Consider the following 26,510-nt stretch of genomic DNA (forward strand, 5'->3'; position numbering starts at 1 on the left):
TCTACATCGATGTCTGGGTAAGAGGCAAAAATAGCCAACACAGTGTTGGCCTATTTTTTCATGATGGAAGTCTCATGTTCCTTGAGGTGGGTGTTTAATGGGCATATTATAGCATCTATGTATTCTAAGTGGAGGCTGGATGTATGATCGGTGATGGGGATAGTGCAGTTATCTGGTTGGAGGTACTGTACATGTTTGGATGGTATTTGACATTGGGGAGAAGGGAGGAAATGAAGGGACTTCTACAGAAGACTAAATGAAAGTTATTTTTCTTGGATATTTCCTTGTATAGGGGAGCTAGCTTCCTGTCATAAGTGATAGTCCTATAAACTGTCCTGGGTGCGATTTTTTTGGCAAGACAGAAGTGGTGGAGGAAAGGTGACATATAAAGAAAGCCTGATTTAATAGTCTGTGACGAGTCAGCCATGCAGAATTGCATACTGGGTGATTGCAACATCTGTCTCCTGCCGAATGTGCTTCACTCAACCACCATGTACAATCTATTTGCCTTCATAAAGCTATCCATCTAGTCAGGAGGCATAAATACACTATCCTTAAATTGCTCATAGGTCTAGAAAACATCAATCTAGGCTCTTTTGCTCTCCCATATCAACACTCAAGTCATCGACCAGGCAGATTCTGTTAATTCATGCCTCCATCTACAGCACAAAAAGATCTCCTGGCTGCTTAGCACACAGAAATAGACCAAACAACTTGGTCACCTCCAAGATAGAAAACCAAAACAGAAAACTACCTTTGCTGTCAGATGCAATCTCACCATCAGGAACAACTCAGCCCTTTGGATATCCATACAAGAATTCAAAAAATGGATGAATTCTAATGATAAATCTAAAGTATTGTCCTCATGTATAGATCTACTAACCGCAAAGGCATCCAGGAATATACACTGGACGACAAAAAAAATAACGCACCAGGAAGGACTTGTTGGATTTGAACAAAAATTGGTATGTGACATTGTCATAGCTAGACAGGTATATGATTGCAACCATAAAGCAAAAACATACTTTATTGTGCAGTAATGTTCAATACAGTGCAGGCACTAATATTCCCGTTGGGCCGCCTCTAGTGCGGATATAAGCTGTGATATGCCTCGGCATGGAGGCATAAAGGTTCCATATAATGTTCTGTGGCATATCTGTCCACACGTGATGCAACTGGGACTCAAGATGCGTCAGATCCCGCGGCTGTCACAGCTGGCGTCCCAGGTAGTCCCACACATGTTCGATTAATGATAAATCTGGAGACCGTGCAGGCCAAGGAAGTGTGGCAATGTTATGTAGGCATGCTTGGGAGACTCGCTGCAGTGTGTGGCTGGGCATTATTCTGCTGGAATATGCCTGTCGGAAGCCCTGCCATGAGGGGCAACACATGTGGCCGGAGGTTGTATTGCACATATCGTTGGGCTGTGAGGGTAGTACGCATGACAACTAGAGGTGTCCTACTGTCGTATGTTATGGCTCTCCACACCATAACACCAGAGGGTTGGGCCCGTGTGCCGCTCCACAGTATAGGCTGGGTTGACGCCTTGACCAGCAGGCCACCATACCCTCACACGGCCATCGTGAGCCCCCAAACAAAAGCGGGATTCATCGCTGAAGACAATATGCTGCCAGTCGGTAGCTGTCCATGATTGTTGTGCAAGACAGCACTGCAGATGGAGGCGTTGGTGGGTGGCTGTTAATGGTAGAACACATACTGGCCATCGGGAGACCAATCCGCCTTCTACTAAGCGCCTGGAAATGATGCAGCTGGATACACAGTTTTGTAACGCAGGTGCCACTGCTGCATGAATGGTAGACGACGAAGCTGTAGGTGCTATCCGTGCTTGACGTACAATGAGATGATCCTTCTTCCTGGTGGTCTGTCGATAGCGTCCGGAGCCTGTTTGCCATTCATGCGTTCCCCTACATCCCCACTGCTCATAATACATCCTAACAGTTCCATCAGAATGGTTCAGATGGCAGCCAATCCGGCGATATAACCATTCTCCTCCTCTCAATCCAACGATGCGACCTCTCTCAAACTCACTTAACTGAGTGTAAGGCCGTCGAATGTGTCATAGAGGCATGTCTGTCACGTGGCTCTGGTGGCGATACAAAAAAAGAACCTGATCCCAAAAGCTAATCATTTACATATCTAGCTATGATGATGCAACATATCAATTTTTATTCAAATCCAACAAGTCCTTCATGGTGCGTTATTTTTTTTGTCGTCCAGTGTATTTGTGACATACACTACTCTGTTGCTCCAATAACTACCTCATTAAGCTACAGTCTAGGATTCTACGATTCACCAATACCTCTATGGAAGGTATCCTTCATCCACGTAACAGAAGCATTACATAGATGAAGGATACCCCAGCTAAACCACGTATCTTTGCATTCGCCAAGACTCAAATCTGAAATACAACTTTGGCCCATTGTGGATAAATATTCATCACCCACCATTCTGCTCAAAAGGAAGATCAACAGTTTCATCTTACACCAACTTCTTCTTTATCCATACTCCATTGCTAATGCCTTGGAATTACTCAAATGCCCAAAGACTTTTATGTCCAGGTAACAGCAGAGTCCAGGGCCCTTTACACTTTACAGTAAAGTGCAAAGGACCCTGGACTCTACTGTGACTTTCAATCTCTATCCATCCATCCATATTGAACCATACTTCTGCTCTCTGTAATTTCCTCCTCTCATATGTTCAAGACTTGGATTAACATCACCATAATATTTTAGAACTGGCTGATCTACTTTGCCATACTTCCTTCTTTTCCTTCAAAGGCAACAGGTTTCTATAAGGTAGGAGTGTCCCTATGGGCAGCCCCCTATCAGGCACCTTGTGCTATCTAGTTATTCAGCAGCTTGAGACCACCATCCTTTCCAGCTTCACTAACTACATTCTTCTATGTACATAGTATGTCAATGACATTTTCATAAACTGTCATAATAAATCTTGTATCCAGGAATTCCTGCAAAAAATCAACAACCCCTATGGCCTAAGGCCCCATCTTGAACAAGATAACAATCAAACTGTTCATTTCCTGGACATCCTGCTTCACTCATCCAAAAGATGCATCACTATCAGGTCTATAGGAAGCCTACACACCACCTAACCTTCATCCTTGCAATCTGTTCATCTTCAATATGGTTGGGTTGAAGGCCTTAATTCGTAGGGTCTTCACTCATTTGTCAAACGTGCATGACAGAGATGTAGAGCTCTTAACAATCACCCAGTATGAAACTCTGCATGGCTACTCTTCAAGACTATTAAAGGCCTAGTAATGTTCAAAATAACCACTCAGTCGGTTTGACGAAACACAAAATTTATATTTACAATATAAATTTTATTTATATTGTAAATTATATTATAAATATTATATTGTAAAATTTATATTTACAATATAAATGTACAAAATACTACAAATTAGAGTCACAATTAAATATGCACAAACACTAATCCAACGACAACCGACTATTCCCGTACACGTTCGTCGAAAGAAACTCCTTACGATCAAACAGACTTGTAATTAACAACACCTCTGAGTCAGGAACAAGTTCGTACTCAACCACTGGGGTTTACTTTCCCCAGATTTCTGTAACGTCCAATGAGAGAGTTAGTTAGCACTTCGATAACGACGATCCTAATCCGATCCGATCTTCCCGATACGAACTCCGCCGATCCCGATACAAACTCACGATACGAGCTCCTGTTTCCGCCGAAACTAAGGCTTAAATAGTCCCAACGTTCGAATCGTCTGCCAATCAAATTTGAATTCTTCCACAACGGCCGCCAATGGTCATTTCCCGCCGGCCAATCGTCTGTCTGTCGTCGATTTGAAACTCAACGGTTCTTCTAACGGTCGTTTCTAACGGCTGATCCTAATGGCTTTTCCGTTATGAAAGTTCGTTATAATAAAACAGGGAGGAAATCGCTCGCCTAGCGATTCCAAACCCTACACCTCCGCGGCCAAGGATCAAACTGCGCTTAGCTCAAGCCTGTTTGATCCAACAACAACACACAGCAATTTTTCAAATGTTCTCTAGTGCGGACTGACCCTTAACTTTTGGTACAACCGGGAATGTTCACTCGCACCTACGCACAGAGATGCTTACGGAACCTAATAAGACCCGATCAGTTCGATGTCCACGCGCATTTTTACTATGATCTTATCCGTATTTTAATGCGATTTCCCTAGTCCGATCCATGACACATATCCTTTAAAACTACTAGTCCAGGCGTCCCACGCCGAAGGCAAGGAACGTAGGGGAAAATCTCCAATTTGTTCGTGTTCCCGGCTGCGATCGTACACCTGACGCATAGGCAGAGCCATCGCTACTTTTCCGACGCTTTCGCCCGAGCCAAATCCTATTCTGACCGTATTAGTCTGTGTTCGGCGGACTTCTAGTTTGTCCCTTTGGCCCAACTGCTTTCTGCCGTTCTCTAATCTTCTCCAGCGGCCACCCTCGCATTCTTCCCTTTCCAGCGCGTCGATTTTGTTGACCCGGTACACTTTCCTGACCAAAATCTTACCCCGAACACTCAGTTCCTCCGCCCCTGCGAGCATCATAATGCGAGCCGTCGTAATGCAAACTGTCGCACTGCTCAGGTACTCGTTCCAACTCTGCCAGTACCTTTGAATACCCGTCGCCATTTCTCGACGGTATGAACCACCGTGAATGCGATTCGTCACCTTCTGACCGCCTAATTGTTCTTCCTGTGGGGTCTTGTAAGCTAGCCCCAACATCCTTTCCTTCCCTTCTGGGAGTTTTTCAGCCTGTTTAAATGGTTTGCTGATACCACCATCCTGACCTATGTTGTCTTTGGGGACTGACGTGTCTTCCCCGCCCCCGGCAACTTCTAATAGTCGGGGGAGCGACCTATCTTGGACTTGGGTGTCCCGTGGGCCCGACCCGTTTTCCTCACTGTCGCTAATCCCGCTGTCCACCGTCTCCGAAAGACGTTCCGGTTTTTCCCCCTTCCCTGCATATCTTCGTTCTGGTCAGCCACCTTTTGGTGGTCCTCTTCCGATGCCGGTACGCCCGGGGTCTGATTTACCGTGCCTGCTACAGCACGCGATACAAGCCCCGACTCTTGTGATTCCGTGGGATCTTCCTTCCCCAATTCTATCAGGTTCGTTACCTTATCAACCCAGTGACCGAAGGCTCCAACGAGTTGGCTTCTCTCCTTCATTCCCGTCACCGCTTTAGGGACCCATGACTCCCTTAAACTCGACGCTTCCGTTCCCGAAACGTCCTTAGCTGGGGGGACCACTTCCGTCGCCTACTACCTCAGTTCCCTTCAGCGACCTCCCGACTTCAAGTTGACTACTGTGAACTTCCTCCTCTCGTCTTGCCGCTACTCCACTAGACTCTCTAATGTCTCGATCTACCTGTGAGTTGCGCCTACTTTCTACTATTAGCATGGGGGCCTTTGCTACTTTGACTCTAGAGGTTTCCGTCCTCGATTCGGCTACGTGCGTGGGCCTTCCTTCTCCCTGCATTGCCTCGACCCGATCCCTTACTTCCCCGCTGCCCGGTGGCTCAGAGAGTTTGGACGCTCTCACCTCCGCCACCATGCGGTCCACTACCTTGGGTCGCCTGCGTTCGGCCTCGTCGTCTACCCGCCTATCAGGACACCCTCTTTTCTGCCGGTCAGTTTCCCTTGGCCTATCCAATTCCCCCTGCGGCTTGTTTCCCGACGAGCTAGTTCTATCCCTGAAGTCGCGGTTCCCCTCGACTTTAAGTCCTTCGTGTCGTGTTTGCTGTTCCGGCCGCCTTGTATCGTCTAATTTTCCGGTGGTCTCCAGCCGTAACATAACCTGTTCCAATCTTATCTCTGCTCTCCTTAACGCCTCTGCCCCTACTTCTTCAATTTTCGCTCTTCTCTTCGCTTCTGCCTCTGCTTTAGTTTTTCTCGCCGCCTTGATTTCCGCGATTCTCTCCTTGCTCGCTGCCTTTATTTCCGCTGTTCTCGCCTTGGCTTTTGCGATCTCGGCCCGTAACCTACGCGCTTCAAGTTCACGACTCAACCTGCTTGTCCTACACGACGTCCCTTGCTTGTCGTCCTCCCAGTCTCTAGCCTCTAGCTGCCGTGATTTCGCACGTCTAGGCATCTCTGTGTGCTAGCGAGAAACAAATAATTTACCTGGGTCTAATTGCTGGCGATGCTCTGTACGTACGTCTGCTTCTCTGTCGTAGCTCAGTTCTTCCGATTCTTTGGAGTGTAATCCAAAATAATTCGACGTAATCCAACGTATCCAAAGTATCCTGTCGAGACTGCGCCAGTAATGTTCAAAATAACCACTCAGTCAGTTTGACGAAACACAAAGTTTATATTTACAATATAAATGTACAAAATAATACAAATTAGAGTCACAATTAAATATGCACAAACATTAATCCAACGACAACCGACTATTCCTGTACAAATTCGTCGAAAGAACTCCTTACGATCAAACAGACTTGTAATTAACAAAACCTCAGGGTCAGGAACAAGTTGTACTAAACCACTGGAGTATACTTTCCCCAGATTTCTGTAGCGTCCAACGAGAGAGACAGTTAGAACTTCGATAACGACGATCCTAATCCGATCCGATCTTCCCGATACGAACTCCGCCGATCCCGATACGAACTCACGATACGAGCTCCCGTTCCCGCCGAAACTACGGCTTAAATAGTCCCAACGTTCGAATCGTCCGCCAATCAAATTTGAATTCTTCCACAACGGCCGCCAACGGTCATTTCCCGCCGGCCAATCGTCTGTCTGTCGTCGATTTGAAACTCAACGGTTCTTCTAACGGTCGTTTCTAACGGCTGATCCTAACGGCTTTTCCGTTATGAAAGTTCGTTATAATAAAACAGGGCGGAAATCGCTCGCCTAGCGATTCCAAACCCTACAGGCCTTATATGTCACCTTTCCTCCGCCACTTCTGTCTTGTCAAAAAATCGCACCCAGGACACAGTTTATAGGACTATCACTTATGACAGGAAGCTAGCTCCCCTATACAAGGAAATATCCAAGAAAAATAACTTTTATTTAGTCTTCTGTAGAAGTCCCTTCATTTCCTCCTTTCTCCCCAATGTCAAATACCATCCAAACATGTACAGTACCTCCAACCAGATAACTACACTATCCCCGTTCCTGATCATAGATCCAGCCTCCACTTAGAATACATAGATGCTATAATATGACCATTAAACATTCACCTCAAGGAACATGAGACTTCCATCATGAAAGGATTGGCCAACACTGTGTTGGCTATTTTTGCCTCTTACTCAGACATTGATCGTGCATGATTCTTACATAGCTCTTCCTGGCAACCATTTCTCAAACATCTTGAGCAGGTGGAAATTTATAAGACCACCCGCAATAACACATTCACCTTTTGCAAGGTTGACTCTTCACAGCGTGGATGTCTTTCTTTGAACTATAAATCCTATTATCCTTCCCCTCTCCTCTTTATCTCTTCTTACATCACCTCCCCTCTTCTCACATATACAACAATCCCCCATTGTTTCAGGAGCTAGGGGATTAGTTTGACTGATGACACCTGTTCAACACAGGCAAAAAATGTTAGCACCTTCGAACTTCTCTGTTTGATATTAGGTTTTTGCAGTGGCTTTGAGCCTTATTTTGTCTTCATTGTAGATATCACATGGTTTTTCCAAAAAAGTTTATAGTCTTTTCAGCCATACTTCTGTGTTGTCATTGCCTACTATTGAATTTTTTCTAGCTAACTTTTTATATTAATATATTAAGCCATGTTAATTCTTAAATCTCATTATCTAGTTATTGAATGCAGAGAAATTTTCCATATTCAGCTGTACTGTAATCATCTTTTCCTTTTCATGATTAATGTTTTTATCAACTGGAATATTTAATGCCCATATCTGCTAGAATTATGTGAAAACTATATATTTTGTTTGGCAAATGTCAACTTCTGTTTTCCTCTTCTTACTAGTATTGTAATAAACAAAAATTTTTTCTTCAACTATATAAAAAGATAGTGTAGTTCAGTGATTCTCAACCACTATGCCATGGCACTTTTAGTGTGTTGCAAGATTTTTGAAGTGTTCCGTCACTGCAAATACCCATACATTAGTGACATCAGACAAGTAGTTCAATTGGTTCTACCTTCCTAGGGTGCATTTAGAAATTGTAACTGGTGTTACCGGTAACTGCCAGTAGTTACCAAGGCATTTAGAAAATGTTACCTAAATATCCAACTGCATTTAAAAATTACTAGTATGATGTCTCTGGTTGTCTTGCGGTACTTACTGAAGTAACCATGTGTGTTGCCAAATTTTTAAATTATTAAAAGTGTACTGTGATGAAAAAAGGTTGAGAATTACTGGTGTAGTTATTTGCTGATCTTCCTGTTTCAGTTACATATATTGTTGATATGTTATATAGAAAAATTTCAATTTTGTATTTAACTCATATTTTATGAAAAATGTTTGATTATATTTTTATAATTAAATTTTAAGTTGTATATTTTTTTCTAGGATTTGAAATCTAATGATGTCTTATTAAATAGACAAAAATAATTATTTTATAATAAATTTTGTTATGAAGAAATTCATTGGTATTATTTTAAGTATAAAAATGTTATTAAGTATATTAATTCTTCTTTATCAACTTTCTCACTTTTTACATAATAAATATTTATGGATTTACATTATACATTTAGTCATTTGATTCTCTAGACTTTTTATTTTAATCACTATTAACAAATTTTTTATAATTCTTGTGAAAAGTTTTTTCATTCAGATATAAAATTTTGACTTCTTTCCATTTTGTTTCTGTATTTTTAACAGTTGTTTTTCAAGAACCACTTTTTTCCTTCTTTGATTTGTTAGATTGATTCTTTAAATTTCTTTTCAGTGAATTTTGTGAGATTTTATACAAGATTAAATAATGCGATAAATCTAAAAAGAATTATTTATAATTAGAATATATTTACAAGAAATATTATTTAAAGATTATTTTATTTAAATGTATGTGAATTGAACATGTTAAAGGTTTTTGTTGTTATTTTAAATATTTTTACAAGATTTTAAAAAATGTTTAAATTTGTCTTATTTTTTTTATAGGTGGAAGATGCAATAAAGTTCGTGATATAAGTCATCCTTTTATTCAAAAAGGAGATGTAATAGGCTGTATTATTGATTTATCCATTCCTTTAATGTCATTTACTGTAAACGGAGTTAAAGTTAAGGGTTACTTTAGGAATTTTAATGTTGATGGCATGTTTTATCCAGTAATTAGTTCTTCAGCAAAAATAAGGTATGTCGAAAAAATTACTGAATTTGAACATATTTAAAAACTAAGGTTTTCTATTAAAAAATTTTATTTTAAGTTATTAATTAAATCAAATTCATATTTTTGAATGTTTATTATAATTATTGATTTTTGACATCACCTTTTACCACACTAATATATCTGTTTTATCTGGACATAACTATAAATTTTCCATCTGATAAAGTTTGTTGAGATACATTTAAGATTGCAGTTAAAGGATTTTTGAAGATAGTTTTTTGTTATTTTATTTCATCCATGACTCTTGTCAGGAGTAAAATAATGAGACTATAATGCTTCTCTTATCACTATGATTACAAAAGTATATTCTTTTCTTTTTCTTCATATCATTAAGAAGTGATAAAGAAATTGCAAAGGAATTATGTTTGTACTTATTGAATAAACATTCAAAACAAATTTTATAGTATTCTAGAACAGCATTTTTCAATCTTTTGAGAATGGTAGAAGCTTTCTGATGATTTTTGAGTTTTGGGGAACATCAAAATATGTATTAAGTAGGTAAATGTGGTAATAATTTGAAAACAGTTGATCTATGCATGCTTGATGGCAGTTTCTGTACTTGTAAGGTTTACAGGTATGTTTTTGGAGATTAAATATAACTAATTTAATTGAATATACCATTGTCTCAGTGTTGTACAAGGAAGATTTATCATTTCTAAATTTATAAAAATTTGGATGTAAAAACCATATTTTTTTGAATATATATCTAATTACCATTATGTTTTTCTATAATATAAGAAAATAAAACAAAAATAGAAAAATAGATTGTAGAAAAAATTTTATAATTTATATGAATAAATTATAAAATGTTAATAAATGTTAAGTTTAATATTTTTGAAACATACTAAAAATTTAAATCCTTGAAAAATATTAAAAATTTAATGAATAACTTCTAAAATATTTTAAAAATAATTTTAGTAATATGCCATAAAAGTATACTTGAAAATTTAGATTTATAATTCTTAAATTAAAATGATTAACAAAAAATACAACCATTTTAAAAGCTTGAAATTTAATTTATTTAACATCTCTGAAACAACTTGAATTTTCCTTTAAAATACATTTGATCATTTAAATTTTACAATAAATTTAAAAGTGCAAATAGTTTTAAACATTTTAAGTCTCAATGCAATAAGTTAAAAAATATATAAATTCTTCAATAAAAACAAGCTAATAGTTTTCTTTGCATACAAAAATTTTAAATTATAAAAGTCAATTAGATTAAAAATTTAAAAATATTAAATTTTTTTTAATGAATTATTTTGTATTATTATTGTTTAAAGTAAAAATAAGATAGATGTATGTGATATTTTTTTCTATTATATTATGATATATTTTAAAAATATAAATACAAATTTTAAAATGTTACAAAACAACAAAGCCCATTAATACAAATAAGAAGTGTGAATTAGTTTTAGGGTTTCTCAAACGGAATTTCGATTGTTTTTTAACCCAGGAAATATTCCGGGAAATTTTTCTTATCCCAGGAAATCCTGCAAATTTCTTAAAAATTCACTTTTTTCTTATTTTATGTTAAGGTTGAGGAAATTTTGCAAATAGAAAGTATAATTAACTCATAAACTGTCAGAATACATTTGTATTTATTAATTTTAAACCTACTTATTAGTTTTTTTTTAATTTTTGCTCATTATGGCACGTCACAAATGGTCAATAATCAATATGTAGCTTATTTGTGGCAGGACTCTCAAAATTCTTTACCAGTAATATCTGGAATAATTGTGCTTATGCTGTCTTAATTTTTAAACATGCCCAGTAGCTTCAATAACTGCTTAATGCCAAGCTGTGCAAATTGGGCAAGGATACAAACGAGTACGAAGTCTGCAAGTATGAAGTTTCTCTTCGTAACCTGATTATTAAAGACAAACAAACTGCCGAATTATTGGGCTACGATGTTTCTATTAAAGCAGTCGAAGTAGACAAATCAAGAATACTAGAGAACAAAATAAGTACTACAAACTAGAAATCTTTCAGGATACAGGTGAAAAACGCATAATATTTGTCTTCTCTTAAATGCATTAAACATGATTCCAATCACATCAATTGAATCGAAAAAGGCATTCTTGGTAGCAAGACTTGTCATTACTAAAATAAGAATTAGATTGAGTGATCGGAGTATTGACGATCTTTGTTTTTTAAAATCTTATAAAAATTTACAATATTTTGTATTATATTTTATTTAAAAAATCAAAAATTACCTTCTAAGTTAGAAGTTTGATCTAAGTTCATTTTTTTTAATTTTCAACTCAATTCAAAGGCATTTTTGTTGTTGTTGTATGCAGTTTCCAGCAAACTTCAATAAATTCTTTCTATTTGTGAAAATTTCTACGTAATTCAAAGGTAATTTTTAATATATATCTTACACAGCATTATTAGTATGATTTTGGAGGTTACAGAACGTATTAAATTACTTTAAAAAATGAAAAATAATTATATCATTTGATTTCATGATATTTTGTATATCTTAAAAGTAATTAATTTTGTCTACGGATCCTGGGAAACAGTTCACTTTTATCCCGGATCCTGGGACAAGCAAAAGACTAGGAAATGAGAAACCCTAATTAGTTTTAAGGGTTTCCAAAAGAGGGCTCTAGTTGTAAATTTTAGCAGTCAAATCTGAATTATATTTATTGATTGCTAAATTCTCACATTTATGTTTAAGTCAAAAATAGTAGATGAGTTAAGAGTCAGATTTTTATAAGTATTAAATTAGAGCTTCCGAAAGAGCATTTTTGACAGTTGTTACTGTATTTTTTTCACAAGAAAAAAAAACAGCTGCAGACAATCACTGGAAGCTTATCAAAACTTAGTGTGTCTTCTCCCTGAACTAAAACCTATGAGTAGTGGTGTAAATGGTTTAAGAGTGGTAATTTTGATGTTAGTAACAAAAAAATACTTGGGACAGCCAATAATGTTTGAAGATGCCAAATTGTTTTACAAGATTGATCGTTTTATTGTCATGGTATTTATTTCTTGCCATAAAAATGGAAAAAGGTTGTAGAAAAAAGAAAAATATTTTGACTAATATAAATTGTTTCATTTCTTTATAATAAATACATTTTTTAGCTAGAAAAAACTCTCAAAATTAATTTACACACCTAAATAAAAATTTCTAATATTAGAAATTAATGCAAGAATTTTGAATATTACTTTGTGTTATGAACCCTAACATAAGTTTAAATTTTAAAACTATATTTTTATTTATTTAGTTGCCGTTTTATTTTTGGAGGTGATCAAGGTCGATTAAGATATGGTCCACCTGATGGACATTCACCTCTTGTGGAATGTCTTCAGCCTCAACAAATTTTGACTATTGAACCATGTTTTCAATTTGGAGAACTTAATAAAGGAATAGTTTACGGGCCTTCATTAGAAACTGATGATACAGCATTTGTTCCACAACCAGTTGATACTGCAGGGGTGAGAATTGCTATGAATTTCTATATTTAATTGTTAAATACATTTTTATTGTATTTAAAAAGAATAATCAAAGTTCAAATTGATTATTACAAAGAATTGCTTTTAGCCCTTGGTATAATTAAATTAATTAAATATCTACCTTACATTAGTAGATATTTAATAAATCAAATTGATTATTTTAAAAATTTTGAGATTTTTAATAATATGTATAGATTTTAATCTGTTTATTAAATAATTTTTTATTGAATATTTAATCTAATGATGCTTTCCAAAATGATATTCATAATGTTTTTTATTAATCAATATAAACATTAACATGGAAAAATATTATGGTCTGAATTAAATTTACATTTAGAGTTCAATTACAAACATCTTTGTCTTCTTAATCCATGTCTGTTGGCATCATGTTAGGTTTTTAACATTTGTCTTTCTATAGCCAGCTGGTTTGATTTCAGTAATTTGAGTGTTCTGTTCTAGGTCTTCCTCTTCCTTGCAGTTTTCTCTAAATATCATCTCATCAAGAAATCTGGTATACCAGTCTGAATGTTTTAAAAGACTTTCAGTTAGAATCAAAACTAAAATGCTTAATATATCTATTATTTGTTTCAAGTTTCAAATTTTCTACAATTCTTTGTGATTTATTGTTCCATATTGTGAAAGAAAGTAAAAATGTAATCCCTGAGTGCTAAGACATGTTTTGTATTAGACGGCGCTATGTTGGTAAGCTTCACATTGTTTTTGTCATAGGTCACTGTCTTGTTTGGTCTGCTACGTCTCTGTGTGGCATGGTGTCTCCCCACATTCAGCTTTTCTTCATGTTACATATAATTGTATATTTCTGTGTTGTTAGATTCATTTATTTGCTTTATTTTCTGACACATATTTCAATTCTAATGTTTTTACAATGATTTTGCTTATGACCAAAGAGATACTGCAATATTTTCTCCTGCTGCAGATAGTTTTTTGTTTGTTAATTGATCTTTATTTCCTAAGGTTATCTTGGGAAAATAAGATGAAAACAAGGCAATGAGTTTCTATTTCTTTAACTGCAAAAATAGTTGTTTAATTTATAAAATTTTGAAATTACTGTGAAATTTTACTACTACAGTGGAACTTCGGTATATGTCTGCTTTAGAATACGTCCTGTTTGGATGAAACAAATTTTGCTCGGTATACGACTTAATTCGATTATATGCACCATCTATGAACAAGTAGCACTATCGGTGTACTAGACGTTCGCGGTCCCACGGTTTATAACTTTGTTAAATTTCTTCTGATTTTAATTTTTGTAAGCAAAATTTTATTATTTTTATTAATCATGAATTGCAAAAAGGCAAATGAAAAGTAACAGAAAACTAAAAAAATGACTAGAATCACAATGGAACTGAAAAAAGAGATTGTTGAGAAATATGAAAGTGGCATGGGTGTTCGAGATTTAACTGTTGCATACCGTATTCTAAGAACGACGATATCGACAATTGTGAAAAATAAAGACATTATTAAATCTGCTAATGTTGTGAAAGGGGTTTAATCAATTTCTAAACAGATTATTAGTATTAAGGAGAGTTTGATTTGATTTGATTTTGATTTAATGATTTAAATAATTTAATACAATATACTGTAATAACTTTAAAAATCTATAATAATATTTTTTTTTTATTAATGTGCTCAAACTGTGTTTAAATTATTTTACAACCCCATTAATATACCATATCAAGAGGGTTTTTTTTTACATGAGAACGGATTAATCATTTTTACATTACTTCTTATGGGAAAGGTTGGTTTGGTATACATCCTATTCGGTATAAGTCCAAACGTCAGGAACGAATTAAAGTCGTATACCGAGGTTCCACTGTATTTTTAAAATTTTTTCATTTGTATTATCTGAAATACTAAATTTATTTTGTGGAGAGTTAGAAAAATTTTTATCTTTTATTACTTAAAATAGAAGATACACAACTATCACATTTGTGCTTGGTTAATAGTAAATATAGTAATAAATAACAGTAAATATTGTTAAGAAGATATACGTGATGTCCTAGAAGTCCTTGACATATTTTTAAAATTTCTAAAAAAGTTACGTGGGATAGAACATAATTGGTTACTCATTTTAGGAACTTATCTCAAAGTTTTTTTCATGCAGTTAATATACCTCAAAATTTCAAAATTCAATTTTTATTCACGTATGTTCTTAATTAGATTTTGTAACAGTTGCAATTGTTCTGTGCAACAAAATGTGCACATTTTGAGGTAAGTTCCTACAATCAGTAAACATCATGTTTTATCCCATGTAGTTTTTTTTAAATGCATCAAAGACTTTTGGGACACCTTATATATTATTATAAAAATAAATTGAATTATTACAAAAACACATAATGAGAATCACAGATTAAAAGAAATTAAAATATTTTATGTTATTTTTTCCAGATTACTTTACCTCCGTATATTGAATCAATTCGTGATAAGTTGGCAGAAAATATTCATGAAGTTTGGGCAATGAATAAAATCAGTAGTGGCTGGTCATATGGAGAAGTAAGTATACTTTTAATTTTAGTTTAAAATATTAAATTATTTTTAATGATATTGAAATCTTAATTAAGATTATATATTTATTGTAGATTAGAGATGATATGATGAAAAGACATCCTTGTTTAACTTCATTTGAGAGATTACCATTAGCTGAGAAAAAATATGATACTACTCTAGCTTTACAGACTCTTAAGTAAGTAATTCAATGTTTTAATGATTAAATTTTTCTGTTTTATATTTATAGATATTGAATATTTTTTTATTTTGATATTTTGCTTGAAAAATTATTGCACTTAATTGATTTTATCATCATATTTTTTAAACTAATGTTCAATATGTTATATCATATGAGTGAACTTAAAGGATTCAACATATCTTAGGATCTTAGAAATATGAGTTCATAAACATATTAATGTAAAAGGAAAAAAATTATTTAATACTTTTGGAATTTTCATATATTATTAATTTTGTAGAGAAAATGGGAATTAATTGTATTAATAGTATTTGTTTTACATACCATATTTATTCTGTTATAAGCTGATGTTGATTGTAAGCTGACTTCAAGAAATTGAAAATGAAAATAAATAAAAAATGAAAATTTATTAATCAAGCATAAGGAATAAATTTTACACCATTTAATTGTTCAATTACTGTCATCAGATGACTCAGATTCAACATCACTTGATTCTTTGTTGCTGTCTTCCTACAGAGCATCATCATCTGTGTCGTCAAGTGCACTTGAGATCAAACACTTTTTAAATGCACCAGTGATGTTTAAGGGTTAGCTTGCAATCAGGTAAATATGGTAATGTTAAAAGAAATTGATTTGATTTATGATTTATGATTTGAATTTTGATTTATAATTACAAAGCATTTTTTCGTTTATAAATTGTTAGAACAATGATGAGGCAGTCCTTTAACTTAGAATTAAACTTTATTCTAATCTAAGACTATACATGCACTTGTTTATTCATCCATAACTTGGTGAGCAACTGAAAACAGGTTGCTTCTTGTTTTGAGCGGTCTTGCACAGGTATTGCCAATTTCCTAACATAAATGCATTTTAAATTTCATATTTAAATTTTAAGTTCTGAGCTTTAACTTGAGGTAACTTTTGAATATATGCCAGTAATATTTGTGCCTAATACGAATTCCTTCTCAGTTACACCATACAGACTTCAAGTTGAAATTTCTTCACACACGTATTTTTCACGTTTTTCTAGTCAAAATTTCTTTACATGTGAAATTTCTTCATTTTAAACTTATATATTTGTAATAATTGTTAATAGCCTGGTCAGTATTAGCATTACTCATAGATTCTCTAAGTAATATTCAATTAACAATAATTTATACATGGTAAAAACATATATTTAGTATCATAATAATGATTAGTAGTTTATATTAATTTTATTAAATATTGTGATAAACTTTATTATTATATGATAGTCTAAAAATTAATATTTTTGTCTATTACAATAGATTAATACAGTATATTTGTCTATTACATTGGGTTAATACAGTATATTTGTCTAAGTTTTGCTAGGAGACTAGAGAATACAACTGGACATTCAATATATTTGCATGTTATGACAGTCACAAGTCTGAATTCCTGTTTGAGTAGATATTTTTTCTCATTGTATCAAATTTGATTACATTAATTCAAACTTACTAATCATCATTAGCATCATAATTAGGGATTGCAATTGCTGGATCCCTCATCCAGCAATCCAGCTGGATCCAGCGCATTCTTTGGCCTGCTGGATCCAGCACTTGGTGCTGGATCCAGTGCTGCGAATCCGCAAATACTCAATTAACTTTCTAAATAATTGCACAAAAGTCTACGTCGTTGCGTTGCCGCTTTGCTAACTACTAGACTGCTACTAATTACTTACTCACTACTTTACTAACACTAATAATTAAATTACTTATAAATAAACTATACCTTAATCAATCCAGCAAAATTTAATAAAATAATAACGTATTCAATCGCTTTTAACGATCTTCCTCAGTTACAAAAATATAAAACATTAACTATAGAACATAAAATGTGTTTGGAATAAATATAAAAATAATAGTGCTTAATTACATCTCTTTTTTTTTTAAACAAGATACATAGATGTACTGCCAGGTCTGATAATTTTCGTATTGTATACCGACATAATCCCACTGTTTTCAAACTTTTAAGAAACGATAAAAAGAAAGAGGATCGGAATTCAACAACGGGTATATATTCGGTGCCTTTACACAACCAACGTTTCAATTCCAAGCTTGTTTATGTGGGTGCAACGATGCGCAGTTTAAAACAAAGGCTCAAGAGCACAAATATACAATCAGTAAGAACCTTGACAACACTGTGCTGGCATCATACGCAAGACAGAAGGATGTTAACGTCCAATGGGATCAAGCGGCAATTATAAAAACGACGACGAATAGGCAAACAGTCAAACATCTTGAGAGATTGGAAATCTGCAAGGCGCACATGACAACTGGTTGTATAAACCATAGAGATGCGGACTCATTGTCTACCGTGTGGAGATCCTTTTACATTAATAAATGTTATTAACGGATAATGCTGGTTTCGTTGGATCTTATATACAGGGTGTTTTTTTTTTTTTAACTGATGGTACTCAGAGACATCTGAAGAGCAATCTAACAGCCGGACTGTCGCCAAATTTGGGAGAGTGACTAAGGACCACATGGGAAAGAGATTCCGTGAAGAAAAAAGTAGTACCCAAATTTTCCGGTAGGGGTGGATTTGGCGCTGTTGTAGCAAAACAGCTAAGAATCTGCATGAAATCTAGCTGCAATTAATAAACACATGAATGAATAATCAGACAGCGGTTTCAGTGTAATAACGAAAGTTTAATTAATCAGCAAATAACCTTCTCCCTTCTTTAATGTGATCACCGTCCTGCTGGACAACTCATTGCATCCTGAACACTGTGTTCTCTATGGCCGAACGTAACATGTCCGCAGGAATGTTCATCACAGTTCGAGAAATGTTGTCCTTCATAGTCATCAAGTTTGGGACACTACCAAGATAGACCTTGGACTTTAAGTAACCCCACAGGAAAAAGTAACATGGGGTTAGATCCGGAGAGCGAAGCAGCCATGCAAGTGGAAAAAAGCGACTGATGACCCTTTCTTCAGTGAAGTGCTGGAGCTTTTTCGCTACAACAGCGCTAAATCCTCCTCTACCGGCGAATTTAGGTACTACTACTAAAAGTAATACCTAAATTCTATCTCTTTTCCATATCATCCTTAGTCACTCTCCCAAATTTGGCGACAGTCCGGCTGTTAGATTGCTCTACAGATGTTTCTGAGTACCGTCAGTTTAAAAAAAACACCCTGTATATATTTTTTCCGCTATTTATTTTGTTTATTTATCTATATTTTGTTCGTTTGGGCGTTTTCCGTTAATTTTCATATTTATTCCGAACACATTTTATGTTCTATATTTAATGTTCTATTTTTTTTTTTTTTTTTTTTTGTAACCGAGGAAGATCGGTAAAAACGATTGAAAACGTTATTATTTTATTAAATTTTGCTGGATTGATAAAGGTGTAGTTTATTTAACTTATTCTACTTCCAGTACACAATTTTATATAGGCCTACTTATAAATAACTACAGACTAATATGTAGAGCCTATATATGAAAACTGGTAAGACTGATAGCCACTTAGCCACTGATTATCCGTCCTTACATTATTATCAATCAGTAGAATTATCTTTGCTATTATTTAACTTAAAGATTACATTAACATTTAAAGTTAATTCTCTCTATCTCAAGTGTTAAACCAAACCAAAGTTAAGTTTACTACCTCAATGTGTAAGAAGTTTTACTGATTTATAGTGACCAGTCTAAATAATAATAGTTTCTTAAGTATTTTTTAAAAATGTTTTATTTCATTAAAAAAAAACATAAATTGCAGGATAGATAGATAGACAGATAACACTTTATTGCAGCAAAAATACATCCGCGCTGGATCCAGCTGGAATGATTTCAATCCAGCAAAAATCCAGCTGGATTGAAAACACTGCTGGATTGCAATCCCTAATCATAATGTGACAATATGTTTATATTATTCAAATTTATAGATCTTTAATTAATTTAATGAGCTTAATTTTAATAGAGATTCTCAGCATACTTATTAGTATTTGATGATTGATCATTTAGATTATGCTTTTTAAATTTTATTTATATTGTAACAGAACAATAACAACACAGCTTAGACAAAATACTTTAATTTCTTCACAAGTATGTAATACACAATTAACTATAGAATAGCTTGATACCAATGAATAATGAAATAATACAAAAATAAAGGAACTAAATTAAATAAGATATACATAATAACCTGATTTTGAATTATGTTGTGTGGACTCTGTTCATTGGCTAAGAGCCAAGATGATGGACGTCTATTTCATTATAATAGTAAAGTTATTTAAAGAGAAAAAGTTTATGCTGTTACATTTGATAAATTATTTATTGATCTAAGATTTAATTTTGTCATTTGATAAAGCTTTTCTAATAATCTAAAAATTTCTGAATTGGGATTATAGAAATTTCAAAAATGTAAACTATGCTAAATTCAGAATATAAATGCTATAAATAATTTTGTGTAAATATTAATTTTTGCATTGTTCTCATAATTTCAAATTATTTTTTGTTTAGAACAATTATGGCTATTGGATATCATATTACAGTTGACAAACCACCTGCGAGAATAAAGACTATAAAATTACATAATGAGTAAGTTTTGTTTGTGAAATTTTCCAAATAATTATCCAATATTAAATAGAAATATTTAATTTTGTTCTTTTGATATATACAAAGATTCATTTTAAATATAATTTTAGATAAGTATAATTCTATATATTAATATTATTAAAATACTAAAATATTGGGTTGTTCGGAAAGTAATTTCGTTTTTTTATTACTAGAGGAATTAGATGAATTTTTACCAGCCAATTTTATTATAAACCACATTTTCATTATATACTTTGACAGCTGACATTTTAAGGCTTATTTGTAAAAAATTTTGTTTGATTCTGTACAATTTGTTTTTTTTGGTGACCCATCAAAAAATATGGAAAATCGAAAGCATCATTTTCGGCATATTTTGCTTTTTTATAACTAAAAAATTAAAATGCTTTTCAAACAAGAAAAAAATTGTGGTACATGTTTGAAGAAGATGTGTTGAGAGAAAGACAGTGCCAAGACTGGTTTACAAAATTGCGTTCTGGCAATTTTAATATCAAAGATACACCACATTCTGGATGGCCATTTGAAGCCAATGAAAACAAAATAAAGGTACTGATTGAAGCGATCTGCTGTATAACAACACGTGAAGTCACTAAGAGATTAAATCTGTTAAATTGAACTGTTTATTATTACTTAAAACAAATTGGTTTTGTTTCAAAGCTGGATATATGGGTTCCACATGTTATTAACAAGAGATGCTCTCTATGGTTGGATTTTAAAGAAATTTGTTTTTGAGCTTTTACCAGACAATTTAACAATTGATTCAAAAGTGTACTGCCATCGAGTAAACAAATTGAGTAATATCATCAAACAGAAAAGGCCAGAATTGATCAATTGTTTTACCATGATGATGCCAAATTTCACACAAGTTTGGTAACTTGTCAGAAACTGTTATAGCTTAGATGGGATGTGTTATCACACCAACAATATTCGCCAGATCGGGCACTCTCAGATTATTACTTGTTTCAGTCTATACAAATTTTTTTAACTGTAAGACATTTACTTGAAATGACAATGTCAAAAATCACTTGGATCAGTTTTTTGTGAACAACGATCAAAACTTTTATGAATGTGAAATCATGCTACTACCAGAAACAATGACAACAAGTTTTTGACCATTTTGGTCAAAAACCTGTAATAAATAAATAAAATATTTATTTATTATAAGAATATTGTGTTTATTTTTCTATGGAAAAAATGAAATTATTTTCTGAACAACCCAATATATTAAAATTTATACTATTAAATTTATAGAATTCAAAAATTTACATGCATGAAATTTATTATTTAATTGATTAAGATATGCAATAGAATATTAAAGATTATTTAAACAAAATTATACAAAACCTCCAAATTTATAGGATATTATTTTTTTATAATTTAATTATAATATTTGGAACAATGTTATATTATAATAGTTTCTGAGCACTTATATTTTACATTATCTTATTTTCTAGTTTGCAATTTAATTCTTTTATCTATATATGATAAGTAACTCTAAGAGTTAGACAAAGTTCATTTATATGGTTAGACAATGTAAGGACACATAGGCCTCGGATCATCCCATATGATAAGTAACAATATTTTAATGAAGTATAATTTTGTTTCAATTATTTTGTTTATCATATACTGTATTTAAATTTTGAATTCAATGATTTTGCTGGTTCACATGTTATTTGTTCATCATAACATTTAAATTGTAACGCTACGCGATTATATGTTATTATTATTCATATTTTTTTTTTATCTGTTTACTTTTTGTATGTATTGGGTTTTATTGTATTGTATGATGTCGTGTGTACTTCTTTGTTTTTGTTATGACATCACCTTTTCTCAGGTGCAATGTGAAAAAAATCTTCTGATTGGTCCAGGATGGGACACGTGAGTGAAGCGGACTTCCGGCGAGCAGGGAGTATAAATTAGTGAACTCTCACATTTGAGGCCACTTTTTGTTTTGGATTTGTTGAGGAAAGTACTAAGGTGAGAGGTCTGCAAGAACATTTGAGTTCAGGACGGGAGATCAGGAAATCAGAAAGGGAGACCATCTTCAGTCCGAGAGTACAATCCTTTCCATCGAAACGAAATTGAGGAATAGCAATGAGGGACGTACGTCTTGTAATGTGAATTACATCCAGGTTTCAAATAGAACTATTAGTTTTGAGGTTTGGTGTTTTAGAACGCTTGGGAGCTCGTGGCTGTGTGGCATTCACTTCTAACCTACTATCGTGATTCATTGAAGGTTACTGTATGCATTTATTTTGTATGGGGAAAGCGTGTATATATAGTATTGTAAATTTTGTTAGTTTTAAGTCAATAATTTGTATATTGTGTAAATTTGAGCAGTAGGAATTATCTCACCGTTACCGTATTGTTTAAAATAAATTTTTTGTTGTCATTTACATGCACATGTTTGGTCAACGTCTGAGTCATTAACAAATATATATATATATATATATATTTATATTTATTGTCTCCATGGATTTCGATCTACCAGAAATTACTACAAAATAAAATAAATATTAAACATAATAAAATTAAACATAAATAAAATAATGAATGAATGTATTTTATACATTAATCTCTCCATTTATGTGAATAATTGGTTCCATGAAAACAGCATGTAAATGAAAGTTGTGTAAATGGAGAGATGGAAAGCTGCTTATCAGAGGTATCTATTCCATATTCTTAAAAACTTCAAACATACTGTAGATAGTATATGAAGGGTCACTAACGATTAAAAATACTTGACCTATAAAATGGCAACTACATAGAAATTGTTACAAACAATAAAGGTAAAGTTATTCAATTGGCAACTATTGCTGAAATTCCATCAGAAGTAGCCAATTGGCAATATTTTGTTCAATCTGGCAGCTCTGATACACAAACTGTAGATAAGATTATGGAATCAATTAAATTAGAGAACTTCCAAATTTCTATAAAAGTTATTTCTATGTAAAGTTGATTTACTTTAATGCTTTTAACCCTTAAAAATTTTAAATTTATGTATTATGGTGAAATCTGGTATCTAATTATTTAAAATTTAAAAAATTTTCAGTCATGTTAAAGTGAATTCACATAAATGGAAACCATATAAATGGAGAGATTATTGTATTTTAAAATCTTTAAGATAATGAAAAGTGCATGAAAGAATTGAATACATTGTTTGCATTAATTTTTTTTCAAAATCTAAAACTAACAATAAAAAATTATCTAACTTAATTATCTAACTTCAATGTATTTTAAGCTAATTTTTTGAGTGTTTTGATTTAAGATATTAAATAAATTTGACCTCAAAGTAGGCCATTCTGCCATATTGTATAAATATTAATCATTAAATTAATTTAGGTCAAATAGTTCTGTATAAAAAAATTATCTATCATTAAAATCTTACAAGTATACTAGATATGCTTTTTTGATATATATTATTTGATGATTATATGTAAAAATCTTTAAAACAAGTATTGATATATAAAAAAAGAAAAATAAAGAACAGCTCTATAATTGTGATTTATATATGTATAGTAGAATCTGCATACAGTAAATAGTCTTGATTTAATGGACTAATTTGGACAAGGAGATGTATGTTAAAGTCAAACGTCTGTTATTTAATAAAGATTTTCCAAATGATTATGTTAGAAAATTGACAAATTAGTTAGTTTATCTGCTTTTACTTATATAGATATGTTTGTATAATTGAAATTAAGTATGTATGAGAAGTTTAATTTCACAGAAAAGTTTTCTATACATATAAATGCTTATGTACTCATGTTAGTGATACTTTAATAAACAAGTGTACAATCTAAATCGAAATAAATTAACATCTTTTGGAAAATATACTTTAATTGTATTTAACTAAACAAATAAATAATGTTCTGAAAAGGAAAATGAAATATAAACTTGACAAAAACTCAAAAAAAATTTTCAGTTTATTGGTCTTCAGATGATGACATATTCATATTGAGACACTCCCATTGTGATGTGAAGTTAAAAGCAGTGACTCTTGAATTCAAATTAAAAAAAAAAACTTAATTTAATTACATATAAAAAGCATTTTAAAATTAGTAGAGTGTAAATTTTCACATATGACATTTGGACTGGATATTTTGTCTGTTAAATCTCTCTGTTAAATTGAGGTTTACTATATTGTAATCATTGGGAAAACTGCACAAAATTGCTGTGTTGAACTACATGCAAGAACACCTTTTGGTGAAGAGAATACACATTATTATTTGAGACACATCTGTGTAAAGTAGTGGAAATGCATTCCAGACTATTTGCCTTTCTTCAGTCTGTAATTGTACAATTTAACTTGCCTTTATAAATAATATTAAGCTGGTTAAGTAAATAAGACTATAATTAGTTTTAATTCTATTTTTGTTGGCTCTGGCCTAAAAGATTGTGTTAAAACAATTAAAAATTGTACAACTTGAAGATTTATTTATTAATACATAATTCAGTATTGTTTGTTTGCTACAGCCTGCAACAACAGCTATTGTATAATTGAAATAAGAAATACCAATAATTTAAATTATCTTACTGTGAACAAATAATTAAAACGAGTGACATTTAATGTTTAAAGCATGGGTTAAGACAACAATAATTGATTATGCAAAGTGATATTGTAAAATAATGCTGAACTTAAAAATGCCTATTAACCTGAAGATAATAACAACAATAATCAAACTTTGATTAAAGTAAGCAAAATTTTATAAGTGTATTTTAACTCGTATGTTTTTTAACATGCTAATTTTGACTACATTAAATGTACTAATAACAATATCCTTGATTATACTAAGCAGAGTCTACTTTCTAAATTTATATAATAAGAAACTATAATATATATATATATATATATATATATATATATACAGTGGATGATCTGTTAATGAACAGTTTGGACTACGAACAAATTGGATAACAAACACTTTTGTGAAAAATTTTTGTTTGTACAACTAACACCTCACAGAACAAACACAAAAAGAAAGTGAAGTAAAATAATGATTACTGATTGGTCTTCCCTTGTCTTCAGGCAACAATTTGAAACTTTTCGGAGTCTGGGAGATGTCGACATCAATCTCAACCTGGTATATACTGATCGAATAGTATTTCTCCAAACTTTGAAACTCTCCCTTGTAATTCCAGCCTTTTATTTTTCTGATTGAAACGATTTTTTTATAGTATTCGCGAGACTGTCAGCCAGGCACTTGTTAAGTTTTGCGTCAGTTGTTATTTTAGAAAAGTGAGAGCATAATAGCAAAGGTAGAGAGTGGGCAGAAGATATCTGATGTTGCTGGGCAGTATGGCTTGAACAGGTCTACAGTAGGCCGCAGTTTAATCTTTTATAAGAAAGATACTATATAATCAAGAAGACTCAAGCAGCTAAAGGAGTAACAAAAATTACATCTGAGAAATAAAGAACATTGAAGAGCTTATAATGGAACGATTCAGATGGCGAACAAAGTCTTAGAACAGATTATGTTTGTTAATTGATCACCCACTGTATATATAGGCAAATCAGTCAGCCATAATATATGAATTGTTTTTATGTGAATATGAGTTATCTAAATAAAGTATCATATAAAATTAGCCTATAAACTCTAGATGATTAGCTTATTTATGATTAATTTTTTTTAAAGAAAAGTCAAATATTTTCTTTTCTACATTTCTCTTCATACGTTTTTAAAGTATCTCTTTATTTTGTAGATTGGTCGTGTCAATATACAAATAATTCATATTATTTCTGAAATTTAATAAAATATTAATATGAGAGAGCTAATATAATGGAACACTTAAACAATCTGATTTAAAAATAAATTTAACAAAAGAAAATTTCTATGATGGCACAAATGGTTAAAGTGATACTAATTTTTATCAACAAACTCTCATTAAATAGTGTAAATATTATCTTGGATTTGTAAATATGTTTCTTGAATTTCACAGAGTTCATTCAAATATAATTCACTTTCACTATTTCTAAAAAATGGAATTCAATAGAATGATGTCAATCCTTAATAAATGTTAAAAAATGAATGTGTCTGTTTCTTATAAGATGACATTTAATTGTTGACAATCTTATTTTAATGAAATTGTATTTTATGATGATAAAATATTTTGTTACAGGAATATTAGAAGAAAGGTGGCTTAGATTTAAAAAAATTAGATTATTAAATTAAAAATCCACATATCTAAAGCCAATCATAATATAGTTTAAAAAAGGAAGTTCTCATTAGAGTATAAACAACTTTATGCTGTCTTTACTTTATGCTTTAAAATACTACTCAACTTTATGCTGTTATTAGATGGACCTGGATTTTCAAATCTTTCTATAAGCACATTGTAATGAATGACTTTTTTGTCCAAATATACAAAATACCTTGTTTATAAAGAAATTTCATATAAATCAGGTTTGAGATTAATGCAATTAGCATACACTAGTGTTCTA

General features: G+C 32.4%; 1 protein-coding gene and 1 long non-coding RNA gene across 2 annotated transcripts in view; one reads left to right on the forward strand and one right to left on the reverse strand.

Annotated features, from left to right (window-relative positions):
* The window catches only part of RyR (Ryanodine receptor), a 417,183-nt gene that overhangs the window by 90,107 nt on the left and 300,566 nt on the right, over positions 1–26,510 (forward strand). Inside the window, 5 exon segments of the mRNA XM_067275817.1 lie at positions 9,111–9,303; positions 12,564–12,774; positions 15,202–15,306; positions 15,393–15,496; positions 19,979–20,056. Coding sequence (XP_067131918.1) covers positions 9,111–9,303; positions 12,564–12,774; positions 15,202–15,306; positions 15,393–15,496; positions 19,979–20,056 — 691 coding nt within the window.
* Positions 1–26,510, reverse strand: part of LOC136979862 (uncharacterized) — a 233,162-nt gene that overhangs the window by 80,323 nt on the left and 126,329 nt on the right. The gene's annotated exons all lie outside the window — the stretch shown is intronic.

Source organism: Centruroides vittatus, unplaced genomic scaffold, assembly GCF_030686945.1.
Source record: "Centruroides vittatus isolate TY-2023 unplaced genomic scaffold, ASM3068694v2 contig_1158, whole genome shotgun sequence".
Lineage (NCBI taxonomy): Eukaryota > Metazoa > Arthropoda > Arachnida > Scorpiones > Buthidae > Centruroides > Centruroides vittatus.